Here is a 16700-nt window from a genome sequence, read left to right as displayed (position 1 = left end):
TTTAGTAAAAGTGAATAGAAATCTATGAAATTTTAACATAAGGTTTATGACCATAAAAGGAAGGTTGGGATTGATTTTGGGAGTTTTGGTCCCAACATTTTAGGAATAAGGGGCCAAAAAGGGCCCAAATAAGCATTTTCTTGGTTTTCGCACTATAACTTTAGTTTAAGTTAATAGAAATCTATGAAATTTTGACACAAGGTTTATGACCACAAAAGAAAGGTTGAGATTGATTTTGGGAGTTTTGGTTCCAACAGTTTAGGAATTAGGGGCAAAAAAAGGGCCCAAATAAGCATTATTCTTGGTTTTCGCACAATAACTTTAGTTTAAGTAAATAGAAATCTATGAAATTTAAACACAAGGTTTATGACCATAAAAGGAAGGTTGGTAAAGATTTTGGGAGTTTTGGTCCCAACAGTTTAGGAATAAAGGGCCCAAAGGGTCCAAATTAAACTTTGTTTGATTTCATCAAAAATTGAATAATTGGGGTTCTTTGGTATGCCGAATCTAACTGTGTATGCAGATTCTTAATTTTTGGTCCCGTTTTCAAATTGGTCTACATTAAGGTCCAAAGGGTCCAAAATTAAACTTAGTTTGATTTTAACAAAAATTGAATCCTGGGGGTTGTTTGATATGCTGAATTTAGAAATGTACTTAGATTTTTAATTATTGGCCTAGTTTTCAAGTTGGTCCAAATGGGGGTCCAAAATTAAACTTTGTTTATCAAAAATTGAATAAATGGGTTCTTTGATATGCCAAATCTAACTGTGTATGTAGATTCTTAATTTTTGGTCCAGTTTTCAAATGGTCTACATTAAGGTCCAAAGGGTCCAAAATTAAACTAAGTTTGATTTTAACAAAAATTAAATTCTTGGGCTTATTTGATATGCTTTATCTAAATATGTACTTTGATTTTTGATTATGGGCCCAGTTTTCAAGTTGGTCCAAATCAGGATTCCATATCAAGTATTGTGCAATAGCAAGAAATTTTCAATTGCACAGTATTGCACAATAGCAAGAAATATCTAATTGCACAATATTGTGCAATAGCAATTAATTTTCAATTGGAGTTATCTTTCTTTGTATAGAATAGAAGTTGATAATATATGTTGGAAATTTGCCAGACATGACTATGATGTCATTTTCTATTTTTATTTGCCAATAACTTTATGTAAATAACTTCATTGGAAATTTGCCAATATAAAATGTTGCTGATGAAGCTTTTTTTCCTTATCTTATCTAAAATGTTTTTAGATAATGTATGTTGGACATTTGCCAGACATGACTATGATGTCATTTTCTATTTTTATTTGCCAATAACTTTATGTAAATAACTTCATTGGAAATTTGCCAATATAAAATGTTGCTGATGAAGTTTTTTTTATTGTTTTATACAATAAACAATGTATATTCACTTTTACTACCAACCAATCTTTACCATTCAGTGATAACAAGCACTTTATTTTACATTTTAATATTTTATGATGTATTTAAAAGAGTAGTTATTGTTGCAAACTCCATTAGAAATTTGAATTGATATCAGTTTTGGAAAAAGGGAAACGGGGATGTGAAAAAAAGGGGGGGGGGTTTAAATTTTTCTCATTTCAGATTTCATAAATAAAAAGAAAATTTCTTCAAACATTTTTTTGAGAGGATTAATATTCAACAGCATAGTGAATTGCTCAAAGGCAAAAAAAAATATTTTAAGTTCATTAGACCACATTCATTCTGTGTCAGAAACCTATGCTGTGTCAACTATTTAATTTTAGATTTAAAAAGTTTGAAGAATAAATCTTTAATTGATTTGTAAAATCTTGACATTTGTTTTGTGTAAAAAAAAACATGTAATGTCAAAAATTTGATCACAATCCAAATTCAGAGCTGTATCACGCTTGAATGTTTTGTCCATACTTGCCCCAACTGTTCAGGGTTCGACCTCTGCGGTCGTATAAAGCTGCGTCCTGCGGAGCACCTGGTTATTTTTTTTTTTTATTTTTTTTTTAGATCAAAGATACTTATAGAGGAATCAGACTCTCATCTCAAAGATATAGAAAGTATATTACAGGTAATTTATCTGGTTCAAACTTAATTAGAAATAAGATATGGTATGAGTGCCAATGAGACAACTCCATCTTGGTCACAATTTGTAAAAGTAAACCATTAAAGGTCAAAGGTCATAGCCTTCAACACTGAGTCTTGGCTCACAACGAACAGCGACTGCACACAAGGTAAGGTATGCATATAGAGGAATATTTCATAAATTAATTATAATGATTTATATTTGATTCTCTTACTGTAAGAGCAAACTTAGAAAATAAAACTTCACAAAAAGTATAGAATTGCATTGACAAATATATTGAAATGTATGCTGAAATATGTGACTACAGGAAAAATCATTGTTAATACTGTAATAATATAACCTCCAACTAAACATTTATCAGAAAAAAACCTTAGTTTACTACATTGTAAATGTTATTGATCTGCAATTTCAGAATGATAAAAGATACCTTGTGTTAGACTGTGTTGCTGAAGAAAGAGCCAAAATATTGGTTCAGTATATGGATGATCTGGCAAAGAAAGGTGCTCCACCTCCCCCTACAGCTTCAGAGCCCTCTCGGAGATCAAAATAGTCCTGGAGAGACATTAAAAGACAATTCACCCTAGCCAGTGCAGTTAATATTATTTTAAATTAAAAGGAGGAAATACTCTTTATCATGAAAATAAACTGTTTTTATAAAAGTCCTGAAGATAATCATTGAATTGATTATTTATTTCTACATTGTGGTCCAATCATTTAATCATTTTAGCAATTCATTGATATTTCATGTTTTATAAAGATGTTGTTTTATCTCACATTTTATCATGTATGACAGTCATTTGTCACAGAAATAAAATTGTTATTGTATGTGTTATTATTCTGATTTATAGATCAATATGTAATTTGTACATTTCCCTTTGTTTCGTCCATTCCTTATCAGGTTAAGTCTTTAGTTGAGATTTCTACTTTGAAGCTTTGAATTCATCAAATTAAAACTAAGAACACTTGTTCATTATGTTGTTTTTAGAGCACATGCAAAATAAGTGGAATAACCCTTGATTTTGCAGGTCAATGAACATAGAAAATCGGAAAGTGCATACAAGGTTAACAGTTTAGTTACTGATGAATTAAAGAAGATATGACATGTTGTCATTAATAAAGTAGCAATCTGACGACAAATAAACGAAACAGTAGTCTTATTATAGATAGGTGTCTACACAATATGTCATCCCATTATTTATTCACCACTATTGCTGCTTCATGGAATCATGTTATGGTAATAACACGTAATGAGAGAGATAAAACAAATTGCAATTCAACATAGGTTGCCTTTTATCCTACTTTGCTGAGTTGCCTATCATTGATCACATATCAATTCATATAGGAACATTGAGATAACTTCTGACATCTTGCCTTGCTGTCATAAAACTTTTGAGGACAAGTTTTGTACTCGTTTAAGAATCCACCGATCAAAATACTGGATTTGTGTTTCGAGCTATTATTTTATACTTTGAGTACTGAGAAAAGTTTTATGACCGAGAGCCATTATGTCTTCTATTATTTGAATTATTTCGGTATGATCAAAGGAGACTATTGTTTTTTATGGCCCCGCAACAAAGTTGTCAGGGCCATATAGTTTTACCCTTGTTAGTCATTCTGTAATTCCTTCATTCTGCAACAAACCATTTACGGAGGTTTTTTTTTTTCTAAACGCCTTTAGATATTGGACTGATTTTTGGTATGTGAGTTAACCATGATGAGTTACAGATCAAGTTTGAGTTTAGTTCCGATCACTAATTTTTGCCGAAATTACAGGCTTTGGACTTCGATAAATTGTTGAAAATCAGTTATACTGAGTTTTTTTCTAAACGCTTTCAGATATTGGACTGGACACATCTAGTTTTAGATATAAATGCATAAAATTGACAATGGAAATGAAGAATATGTTAAAGAGACAACAACCTGATCAAAGAACAGAAAACAGCCAAAGGCCACCAATGGGTCTTCCTTGCAGCGAGAAAATCCAGCACCAGGAGGTGTTCCTCAGCTGGCTTTTACATGAAAATTGTGCATACTACAAAATCTATTGCAGTACTTTACAAAAATACCAAAAATACTCAACTCCAAGGAAAAATAAAAAAGACCTTAATCAAATGGCAAAATCAAAAGCTCTTATACATCAAACATAAGGAAACAACTGTCATATTTCTGACTTGGTACAGACATTTATTTTCTTATGTAGTAAATGGGGAGTTAAACTGGTTTCATACTCCACAATAGAAAAGTTAATCTATAGTGTTTCTATTTATGTTAACTTCCAATCTTCTCAACATATTGTGTCAGTGTCAAAAGAATAAGATACCATTTTTAGATAATTTTTATTGATTATTTTGATTGACATATCACTGATATTTATAACGCCCAATTATAATAATTCAGTATGTGAAAAATCAACAATATTAAACTGCAAGTGCAGTTATTTTACTACATTTATACCAGACATATATTCAACAGTATGAATACATATTTTTTTTTCATTTATGAAGGAACACTGTTTTGCTTATTTTCAATTTATGATTGTATAAAATAACTGAACAACATACATTGAATGTCATTCTATTTCAAACTAAATAATTAAAACACAATGTCTGCATGTCTGCAACCACCTTAAACCACAAATTTAAACACATATTGGATAAACAGGCTGAATGACAGACTAGAAATTGTAATGCCATTTTCAGAGAAAGAAAAATAAAATAAATAAAAGACTTTTTATATGGATTTTGTGATTATAAAAAACACCCCCCTCAATCCTTCAACAATTTCTGAACTTAAAGTCAGTCATTTTGTCATTGATATGTAACTTGGTTACTGTAAACAGGTTTTCTTGACATATGTTTAGATGAACTTATTTGATAACTAATAAGTAGTTATGGACATATGTTTTAGATACTTTTATTACTGGTAAATGACTGTAACTAGCAGTTCTAGACATCACTCTGAACCTTGTTGATACCATCTTTAGAAGTATAATAGGCTGTTCCGGGTACTTACAAACTTATCACTTTTTAGTGCTATAAAACAGATTTTGCCCAACCATACATAGGTCTTTTTTGGTAATATACACCTAACGTTTTTTAGGTATTTGTACATCTTTGTTTTTATGCCCCACCTACAATAGTAGAGGGGCATTATGTTTTCTGGTCTGTGTGTCCGTTCGTCCATTTCTGCATGCGTCCGTTCAGGTTAAAGTTTTTGGTCCAGGTGGTTTTTGATGAAGTTGAAGTCACATCAACTTGAAACTTAGCACACATGTTCCCTATGATATGATCTTTCTAATTTTAATTTCAAATTAAAGTTTTGACCCCAATTTCACGGTCCACTGAACATGGAAAATTATGGTGCGAGTGGGGCATCCGTGTACTATGGACACATTCTTGTTAATGTTTGTGTTTGAGAGTTTCAGGTGTAGGTTAAATCAGAATAAAACACTTTAAATGCAGAAAAATTATAAAGTGGTAATTATGTGTTTAAGTGTATGTTTGAAATTCAATTACAAATACTATTTCATATTTTAAAAAAAGCATAATGAGAAATCTATCATACCAGTATACAAATATACTGTTAATTCCAAAATTATTTTGTACAAGTAAACGAGAGGGATATACATAAATTATACAGCAATAACAAATGTTTTAACCAATGTCGACCCCAGAGACTGAAGAGCAGGTGCTTTGTGCAATTTGAAGAAATGCTGAAATCAATAAATGCAGTAAGAAATACAAATACAATTTTTAATTGATGCCATAACAAACAGGACACATTTTTCCCAATAAGAAAAATATCTTATAAAATTCTAAAATATCATCTACATATATCAGTATGCAAAAACATAGAAAAATGACAACAATAAAACATTCTTATAGTTTCCTCAATTGCATTGCAATAGTTTTATATTTGGGATATTGGTCTATATGCGTAATATTTATTCTACCAGAGGTAAAGAATATTCTAAGTCTATAGTGTAAAACAGTTATTTAATTTCTGAATAATACAAAAATAAACTTTGCATACATTATTCAGTTTTTGTGAATTCTACCTCCATTACAAAATTACAAAATGTCTGGTGATTCTAAGGAATTTATTTAATAGCACTTTTTTTGTTTGCATAAATTTCAATCTTGAAAACACTATTTTTTTAAATGAAATATGAAATACTTCTAATATTGTAATTCAAGAAAAGAAATTATGAAATCATTTAATTAATCAATTTTGAAAATAAAATATATTACAGAAACAGAATTTGTTTATGATTTTAACAGAAAAATAAAAGGAAGCTAAAATTCCATCAAGAGCCATTTTCATACTCAACTAGAGTTGAATCATAAAGTATGTTTCATTTGGTCTTCTAACTTTATCACAATTATTCTTCCTATCAAAAGAATTATCATAATTTAGATCTAGCTTTCTGTAGGTCTATATAAGGCCTTGGTAATGGATAAAGTCCCATGTCTCTTTTGAACTCGGCTACACTGGTAACAACCATAGGCTGAAAAGACAATCATTGAAATTCTCATAAAAATAAAGTATGTAAAGTACAGTCTATAAAGGACACAATTTATTTCTTTTCAAAATAAGTCCTTTGGTTTCAACTTTATCATAATATATCACAAAAGGTCACTATGTGTTTCTTAAAATAGATCCAATTTCATGTTATCCAAACAAATCTCATCATTACAGTATATTGCAGGCTCCGAAGTCAGTATGTTTTTGAGAAGTTATCAAGAAAGGATGATTTTGTGCATTTATTGGATTTTAAGTCTAATCGAAATTTTCTGAAATAATGTCATTTTCAGAGGTAACATAATTACCGGAGGTAATTCGGGAGAAGGCAGCAGATTGTTTCCATCCTCAGTAGTTTCTGTTGTTTGTTTTTCTCCATTCGTTTCGGTTAATTCCTTCTCTCCATTTACAGAGGAAACAACATGAATAGAAAACTTCTTCCTATATGGAGCACCAACAGCTATTCTATCCTAAAATATACAATATGCAAGTTTAATATACCATAAAAAGATATTTCCGTAGAGTAATGTCAATATAACACCTAATCCCTGTACTGTACAGCACTAAAATATGTTTGAGGATTTTTTAGGGGAAAAAAATAAAACAGGAGATTCAGTAATTCTTTCTATTGTTATCATGTTGTTGGGTTGCTGTATTGTTGTTAAAACAACTTCTTTAATAACATGAATCTAAAATTATGGAAAATGGAGGAAGTATGTTGAAAGAAGGTCAAAATTTCTTTTCATTATAAATCCTTTGCAGTCATAAATCTTTACTTTAAAGTCCAAATAAGTTAAATGAGATGTGATACTAAAATCAGGTAGTGCATTAAAATCTCTTTTTTGTTAATATAAGCTATTTGTGTTGTTGGGTTGCTGTCTCATGTATATATACCCTGTATATCCCATATATTATATCATTTTATAGAATTCTCTATTTTCTTGCTAATTGACAACAGCAATAGTGGATCATATAACATTAAGTTCACAGTGACCTACATTTCATACAGTTATACTTTGATCATTTAGGTTCATTTTTTTATTAAAAGTTTGGATCTTTCTTTCAGATGTATCATTTTCTTAGTTTTGACAATATTGTAATTCTATATATATAAATAAGTCAAAAATTACTACATATAGATGAAAATTTATTAATATTTTGGATAAAGGAATTTGTGAATCTAAATCAATTTATTGTCTTACTTTGAAAAAACTGAAGACATCTTCTTTCTTCACAGTTTTCAAAAATTCAACTTCCACAGTTTCTGAAAATATTCATAATTTTTACATGAATGATATTAGATATATTTTAAATGCTTACTTAAATAATCTGTTGACACAAAGATATCTAAGACTTTTGTAAATTTGATAATAAAATACAAATGTTGAAGTATAAATGGCAATATTTAAAAATGTACACTATGCAGATATTCAAAGTCAATGTACCATGACTGAAGGTTCAGTGTTGAATAATCTCCATGGAAATGAGAAATGCCAATGCGTATAAAACTGTATACCAAATATCACTGACTGAACATTAGTTGTTCATATTTAACTTATATCAATACAAACAATAAGTAAAACATTCAAAGTCAATAGACCATGACTGAGCCAAATCCTCTCTATAGAAATGAGATGTGCTAATACTAATACATCTGCATATAAAACTTCATTGACCTACCACTAATACTTCTCCTTAAAAAAAATATTCAAAGTTAATAGACCATGATCGAGGAGACAGGACCAAATAATCTCCATGGAAATGGAATGTTCAAATGCTTAAACATCTCCATACTTAACCTAGTTGACACACCAATTATAGTTCCCCTTACATTAACATAATTATAACCTTGTACTGAAAACTAAGCAAAAGTTTTAAAGTCAATAGACTGTGTCTGAAGGGAGTGGTGCCAAATAATCAGCATGAAAATCAAATATCATTGACCTCTACTGGATCCCCATAAACTGACCTAATCTAAAACTAATACATTGTTGACCCCAGAGGCGGATTTAGGGAGGGAGGGTCCAGGCCCCCCACCCCTTTTTGATAAAAAAATGTGTTTGCTTATAAAGGGAATCACTGATGTGTGCTTAGGCAGCCAGTGGGCCCCCACTTATCAAAATTTCTGGATCCGCCACTGGACCCTTGTCACTTACACCAAAAATAGCACACCTTAGTCTCACTTTTTAAACTTAGTCCACCATGAGAATAGGTAAATGTGTGATTTTCAAAGGGAGATGTTCCGTTTCCTGCCCTCTCAAAAAATTACAAACAGAAATGTCAAAGTCTGTGAGTTTTATCACTAAATTGAAAATCTAAACAGTAGGAGAAATACTTCATGCCACATTACCACTGATGCCCTGCAGATTAAGGAAGTGTGAAGTTGACGTAAGATGACAAAAATAATTTCATGTTCTATATGAATATATGTATTCACTGTCAGTCAAAACAATGATAAAGAGTTAAAGCTTAATGTTATCTATGTTGAATTTCAATTTGAATTCATCTTAACATTGTGACATGATTCTAAATCGTCCTGTTTAAACCGACACATTTTCATGGTCCCAAAATATGCCTTTCCTTGCAGAAAAAAACCTGAGTATTCAAACACCCTGCTTATTTCAATTTTTTTCCAAGTCCCCTAGTGTGTCAGATAATACAGGTTACACTGTATATGCAAATGATTGCTTTTATTTCTTGTTAGTTTTTATTCTTACCTCTGTCAAAATTATACTGTTGAGATAATATTTCTGACCAGTATCTAGAATTTTGTCCTGATATCTTTTTAGGTTTCTCCATACGTTTGGACACAAGAGCCTTCAAATGTTTCTGGAATGCTTCATCTGTCATTTCTTTGATGTAGTCCTGTGTGGAAATCAAAGGTTTGAAATTAAATGAAGGCTTTTGAAAAAAAAATTATCAGTGGTGGATCCAGGGGTTGGGGGTTACGGTGGTTGGACCCTCTTTTTTTGGACGATAAATGCATTTGAATTGCAACATTTGGTTGGAACCCCCCTTTATCCTGGGTTGGGAACCCTCCTTTGAAAAAGACTTGATCCACCTCTGTGTAAGATGCATATTAATTTGGATAAAAGAGAGATGTCATATCTTAATCCAAAATAAAAGTTATATGAAAGAAGACATATATTACACAAGTATGTTTGGTTTCATTCCTTATGTTATAATGCCCAATTAAACACATAGTATTGTTTGATATGACATGGAAGTTGTAAAAATAATAACTTTTTGATCAAATAATCAAATATATCCATGAAAACTATGTGGTAAATGATTAAATTTTAAGTCTTTGAAAGTTTTAATGTCAGCTTTTAAAATAAAATTTGTTTAATATCCCCAATAACTGAATCTTGTACCACCTTATAAAGTTGTCAAAAAATAAGGTCCAATTAAAAAACCCTGACATATAGCCAATTGCTCAGGTGTGCATAAATATGTCACATAAAGCAAAGTAATCTTAATAATATTGATTTCAAATATAAAATCAGCTTTAAAATAAATACAAATTAAAGTTTATTCTGTGTGTACCAATTTCAATGGATTCAAGAAAGATTATATTTTAGTAGGTACTTATGAATAAAAGATTTCAAAAATTCTACATGCAAATTAATAAGGAAATGTTTATTTCATTAAATATTTGAATTCGAAGTTCAAGTTCAAGTTTATCCTTCAACTCCACAAAACTGTGAACCTTTCAAAAATAATGAATCCGCAGTATAAGTTAGTTACTGTGAAAAATGTTAAAGATATTTTTCAGTATTAATACCCAGTGTTTAATTTTGAACTTACATCCATGCTATTTAGGAATGCTTCTACTCTTTTCTCTACATATTCCGGAGATCTATCAGACTGTATAATGACCCTCAGTCCTTGTACACCATTAGATCTTCTCACTCCACTGAACACTATATAACCTGGAAATAAGGGGGAAAAATCAATACATGTATCAAAAAGCCATACTCAGTGGTTGTTAGTGAAACATGATTCATAACAAAACTTTTATTCGACAGCAATATATATATATATATACTATACAAGCTTTGCATAATAATGAATAGTCATATCATATATATGAAGGTAAATCCAGAAAAAGCTATGGATAAAAAAATAAAATGAAATTTCTTTTACTTTTGCAAACTTTTACACTTTTCTAAGTACAATGGATTTATCATTATTCATGGGATACTAATTTTAGTGGATTTCCACTTATAAATCAAATTTACAGGAAAGTAAGAATTTTCTAAAGGCTTATATGTATATTTTCGGCAAAACAACAAAATCAAAAAACTAATTAAAATGCAATTTTTCTTGAATCCATTAAAATGAGTACAAGTACTAACGAAAAATAATTGAATACCTAGTAAATTATATGCAATGCTCTTTCATAATCTGCAAAAATATTTCAATAAATATTCTAAACAGGATTTGTTACCGAAAATATGCGAAATAGATTTATTTTCTTTTTTAAAGTTTTTAGCCAACGTTTAGATGTAGACAGATTACTTTCAAAGTTAGGTATAGAAGCAAGATACTTAAACCAAGATAAATATTGCAAGCAAGAAGTTCAGCATGGTCTATAACCTAAAAACCGAGGTGTTCTTTTGTTATGGTGATATCAAAACATGGTTTTGTTATGTCAGGACAAATATTCTTTTTATCATTAGCTGGTATAATTAAGACAGTAAATATATATTGCCTTTTTAATGTTTGTCATGTATGGAGATTTAGACACAATGTATTAGGATTGATCAATTAAATAAACTAACCTAACCATCTTTAGTTATTAGGCTTTCAAAACATGACTTTGCTTTCAGAGGCGGATTTAGGGGGGGGGGGGGGGGCAGGGGGCCCGGGCCCCCCTTTTGAGAAAAAAATTTGGTTGCTTATATAGGGAATCACTGAGGCGTGACAAAATCGGGCCCCCTCTTAGGCAGCCAGTGGGCCCCCACTTATGAAAATTTCTGGATCCGCCTCTGGCTTTTATCTGGATTAATAATTTTTATGGGTTTAGTGTTGAAGAGAACATTTCAACCCAGCTGATTTTTTTAATTATCATTAGCTTTCAAAGACAGGTTTTACTATAATCAAAACCAATCTGTTAGTATTTTACAAGAAACTAACCTAACTGTTCTTTTGTTCTCAGGATATCAAAGCAAGGTTCAGCTATACGTAGGACAAAAATTGTGACTGTTACAAAAACTATACTAACCTTACTGTTCTTTTGTTCTGAGGATATCAAAACAAGGTACTTCTGCTATACTTTATACAAAGATTTGTAACCATTACAAAAAAACTATACTAACCTAACTGTTCTTTTGTTCTGAGGATATCAAAACAAGGTACTTCTGCTATACTTTATACAAAGATTTGTAACCATTACAAAAAACTTTACTTACCTAACTGTTCTTTTGTTCGGAGGATATCAAAACAAGGTTCTGCTATAATCTGTACAAACATTTCCAGTAACATGTTAGGCTGTGTCTGCTGTAATCCACATTGATAGTATACCTCTATACTGGAACTTTTGTGCACATGATTCTTTTCATGATAAACAAATGATGAACCTGATTAAAATTAAAAGTACATAAATTTGTAATAGAGTTATCTCTCTTATTATTATAAAACAAAAAATGTTTAAAAAAAAAGTCTGTTGTTTTTCATGATATGTGACTCTAATTGAAATATATTGTATATCATCTAAACTATGTGTGAACACCATATTTAAGTACTTTTTGTTCATTGTCTTGTAAATGTCCAATGCTTTCACTTATTATATTGTTGATTGCTATTTCAGTTGCATCAAGTAAAGTGAAAGAGGCAATACAAGTATCTGGCTTATTTAATTTATTGCAAACCCTAAGCCTGGACTACTTAAAGATTAGAGCTAACAATAATTATCTGATTCAAGAACTCTCCCCTTCAGTTAAAAATCCCAAGGAGTCTAAGAAATACCCAAAATAATTTATGTTATTAGAAAATTTTGTTTGTAAATTCCATATCACATTAAAAAAAATTGCATTGTATGAACAAATTATTCATGAGAAAAAAATTAATTAACTCACCATCAGGCAGTTGTAACTCTCTCAGTCTTTTTGTCTGACTAGGTAATAATGGCTTGGTGTTACATTTTGTCGTTAGTATAGATTCAACTGTTTCAACAATATCCAAGGCTATCTGTAAAATAAAATATCTCAGTATACTATTATATAAAGAAACTTTTGTCAGTATATTTGATAAAACTATCTTTGACTACTGGTACATATTCTAAATACTAATGAATATTGTTTCAAGTTTTTTATTCACTGCTAACCTTTTATACTCCGAGGGACCTTTGAGATTCATTTACAGTCAGTACAGCTAGCATGTTTTCTTATACTGTTTAAAGTTTAGACTTGGAAAGTAATAAACATAACTGTCAATTACAAGGTATTAAGATTTTACAATATCACATGAAATATTTACTCTGATGAGAACTAATACAACCTACCTGCTTTGTTACATTTCCATATATAAGTCCTTCTATATATAATTTGGATAATAACTGAGGTATAAAGGCATCTAACTTCTCTACAGTCATCTCTGGAAAAGAAACATGAAGACATAATGTTATTAACATCATTTATAGTGGTATTAATCCTGTTCAAGTGTTACAGAATTTTAATATAAAGAAAAATGCATTACAGTTGGAAATTTTATGACTCATTTGTAGTTTAAATCACTGACAAAAAATGTTGCTTACAAATTTTATTCCCCAGACTCTTTTTCATTATTAAAAAGCAAGAACCTTCAATAAACAGATAATTCACTGATGGTATTGTATTATCTTTTAAGTCAACTCAAGAGTGACTGACATTTCCAATGCAGATGTATCATGCAAAGATAATAAAATGTAAATGTGATAGTGCTTTGCTTTGCTTTAATTCAATATGCAGAGTTGGATTATGAATAAACAAGACTCACAACAAAAGAGTCAGCAGAAGGACAAATTATTCTAACTCTGACACAATCTATTTTTCCTCTTATTCCCAACGATAGATGCACAAAAGACTAATTTCAGCTTTCCAAGATTGATATTTATGCTTGTTTGAAAGATGTAAATGATAACATGACTTTCCAATTGATGGTCTAGGTAGAGTGTTTGCATTAAGTGCAGCAGGTAATGGGTAACGGGTTGCAATCTTCAACCATGAAAACCAAGACTTTAAAGATCTCAGAAAAATATTTGAGCAGAGAATAGCCTGAAAAGAGCTAGGTCCAGTTCAAAACTTTTCTGTAGGGATATGCCGAAGAGTATCAAATATGTGGCTGGTATGGGAAATATTTGAAGGGGCAATTTAAGTTGGTGTTGGGTGCTTCTTTCTGTTGTAGTTATTACTATCTCCACTTTATGGAAGCATTCTACCAAGAGATCATCAAGCGGTTGTGAAGTCATGTACAGTCAGCATGTTCAGCCATTTTTTCAGATACTTGAATCTTGCTGATGAGCTGCATTAACCTAATAGTAACACTATTTTGATATGAGCGTCACTGATGAGTCTTTTGTAGATGGAACACGCATCTGGGGAAGTAAATTATAATCCTGGTACCTTTGATAACTATAGGCAGTCATATTCATTTACCGGAACCTCTATATTATCCATTAATTCAAATGTGAAATAATTATTTACATCTACAGAAAGGCTAATTCCATTCCTCTTTAATAATTTTTTTATTATAGTCAACAACAATAAAACATTTGTTCTGATGCTGTACTAAGAATTGTAAATTATAAAAGATATAAAACGAGATTCAAATTGTGATTCAGGACTAATTAATTGTGATGGTACAATTGGAAATTAGTGGAATTTTTCCATCATTTAAACAATCAGCTGGCAATCTTTACAAACTAAAAACTAAAACTTAAGTTATGAATGTGCTCACCATCAACACATTGAAGTAACTCATCTTTGGTCCACATAAATTCTGACATCAGTACAGATGTGTAGTATATAGCATGTTGATGTGGCTGTTCTGCACTGAAGTTCTTAAGGCTTCTGGTATACTGCAGAAATAATAAAACATCAATGTTTACGCTATTCATAATTATGATGTGGTTAATTCATTTATGCTTCTTTGCTTTTTTTCATTACCTGAGGTTTTCTAGTTTTCCTAGAGTTATTCTCCTTTAACAAATCAAAAATTTACAAAGAAAACATTAAATTTTTACCTTAGGTTATTAATTTACTTCGTTACATGTAAACGAAAATTGAGATAACCTTAAAAAAGTCACAAATGTAAAAATGCAAAACTGTTTACGAAATTGCTTTACAGTTAAAATAATAAGGCATGCAACTCTAGAGTTTAAATGCCTTGTTTGCAAACTTTGTGGTGTAACAGTACAACATAAGAACAAACTATAAATATCAGTTGCAACATTTTTGTACATAAACTTTTGTACATAAACTTTGTTTAAAAGTTACCTAAACCGAAATTGTATTTGATCTTAGTTTTATGGTAATAAGTATTGCATATAAGTCTCATAACATTTGGTTGAGGCTAACTTAAGTTAGAGAATAGAAACCAAAAATTCAGCAATTTTTCCATTTGTAAACAGGCATTACTCTGTAACAGTGAAAGTGACACCACCAAAATTCAAACTTGATCTGAGTTTGGTGGTAATAAGCATTGTGTATAAGTCTCATAACATTTCGTTGAGACAAACTAAAATTAGAGAATGGATAGAGAATGGAAACGAACAATTTAGCATTTTTTATGTTCATAAAGGAAAGAAGAAAGTTACAACACCGGATTTTGAACTTGATCTGTATTATGTGGAAATAAACCTTGTCTAAGCCTTTTTCAACTGATATTTATAGTTTGTTCTTATGTTGTACTGTTACACCACTATCCCAGTTTAGGGGATACATGTTTAACCCCGCCACATTCTGTATATATGTGACTGTCCTAAGTCAGGAGCCTGTAATTCAGTAGTTGTTGTTTGTTGAAGTGTTACATATTTGTTTTTCATTTTTGTACATAAATTAGGCCATCAGTTTTCTCTTATGAATTGTTTTACATTTGTCATTTCAGGGCCTTTTATAGCTGGCTATGTGGTATGGGCTTTGCTCATTGTTGAAGGCTATGCAGTGACATATAGTTGTTAATTTCTGTGTCATTTGGTCTCTTGTGGAGAGTTGTCTCATTGGCAATTATACAACATCTCATTTTTCTATATTATGTATAAGTTTCAAAACATTTGGTTGAGGCAAACTAAAGTTCGAGAAAGGAAACTAAAAATTCAGAATTTTGTATGTTCAGGAAGGGACCTAATTCAAGAACGTTAAAAGTGACACAACCCAAAAGTGATGCCAGCAAATTTCCAACTTGACCTATGTTTTGTGGTAATAAGCATTGTGTAAGTTTTATATCATTTGGTTGTAGCAAACTTAAGTTAGAGAACGGAAAACAACTTTAAAATGTATGTACAGACGTACAAAAGCATAACTTAATGCACAGTAAGGCATGGCCAGGGCATAAAAAATGCACTGTAAGGCAAAGTTTTGTTCTTGACAATTTAAAGCAAAATATTATTTCTTTTCCAGTCAAAAAGGGATAATATGCCTTCTATGCCTCTGAATCTGCAACTGTAAATACTTCTGTATTTTTTGTAATATGGCCAGCTGAGTGATCTAAGCAAATTTGAAACTTTTTGGAATATTTTAGGACCAGACTGTTTATTTTTAAGTGTGGTAAGACAAGAATATTTATTTCCAACTCAATGGGGACTAGAATAATAATTGCCAAAATCTGCTAGACATATCCCTCAGAATCAAATGGTCACAAATGTCAATATGATATGAATTATTCTTAAATAAAGAACCAAAAAGTATAAGACCTTATATACCTTTTTTTAAATCACATAAATTACATATACATCATATATAGCATATACAGCATATACCAACCATCTCTTTATAAATTTCAAATCTTTTTGGATCCACTTTGAAAGTTGTCATTTTCTCCAAAATCTTTGCCAATAAAACTTTCTGTTTCTGGTTATATCCTCCAATAGCAAACTAGAAAAAAAAAGAGAAAACAATGT

The 16700-nt window shown here is 30.6% G+C and overlaps 2 protein-coding genes across 6 annotated transcripts in view; one reads left to right on the top strand and one right to left on the bottom strand.

The window, feature by feature from the left end:
- Positions 1-2905, top strand: part of LOC139520528 (transcription elongation regulator 1-like) — a 36506-nt gene extending 33601 nt beyond the window's left edge. For both annotated transcript variants that reach the window (XM_071313245.1, XM_071313244.1), the window contains exons 20-21: positions 2005-2065; positions 2493-2905. In XM_071313245.1, the coding sequence (XP_071169346.1) occupies positions 2005-2065; positions 2493-2630 (199 nt within the window). In that variant the 3' untranslated portion in view covers positions 2631-2905. The remainder of the gene's footprint in view (positions 1-2004; positions 2066-2492) is intronic.
- Positions 2906-4402: 1497 nt separating this feature from the next.
- LOC139520526 (insulin-degrading enzyme-like) overlaps positions 4403-16700 on the bottom strand; it is a 58463-nt gene continuing 46165 nt past the window's right edge. For 2 of the 4 annotated variants that reach the window (XM_071313238.1, XM_071313242.1), the window contains 10 exons: positions 16564-16674; positions 14540-14660; positions 13107-13198; positions 12682-12793; positions 12016-12183; positions 10409-10533; positions 9319-9466; positions 7804-7865; positions 6910-7071; positions 4403-6587 (listed from right to left, as the gene is read on the bottom strand). In XM_071313238.1, coding sequence (XP_071169339.1) covers positions 6486-6587; positions 6910-7071; positions 7804-7865; positions 9319-9466; positions 10409-10533; positions 12016-12183; positions 12682-12793; positions 13107-13198; positions 14540-14660; positions 16564-16674 — 1203 coding nt within the window. In that variant the 3' untranslated portion in view covers positions 4403-6485. Of the gene's footprint in view, positions 6588-6909; positions 7072-7803; positions 7866-9318; positions 9467-10408; positions 10534-11922; positions 11959-12015; positions 12184-12681; positions 12794-13106; positions 13199-14539; positions 14661-16563; positions 16675-16700 lie in introns of all 4 variants that reach the window. The other 2 variants (XR_011663912.1, XM_071313239.1) reach the window with 2 other exon arrangements.

This window comes from Mytilus edulis, chromosome 4, assembly GCF_963676685.1.
Source record: "Mytilus edulis chromosome 4, xbMytEdul2.2, whole genome shotgun sequence".
Lineage (NCBI taxonomy): Eukaryota > Metazoa > Mollusca > Bivalvia > Mytilida > Mytilidae > Mytilus > Mytilus edulis.
This window is presented reverse-complemented; position numbering and strand designations above follow the sequence as displayed.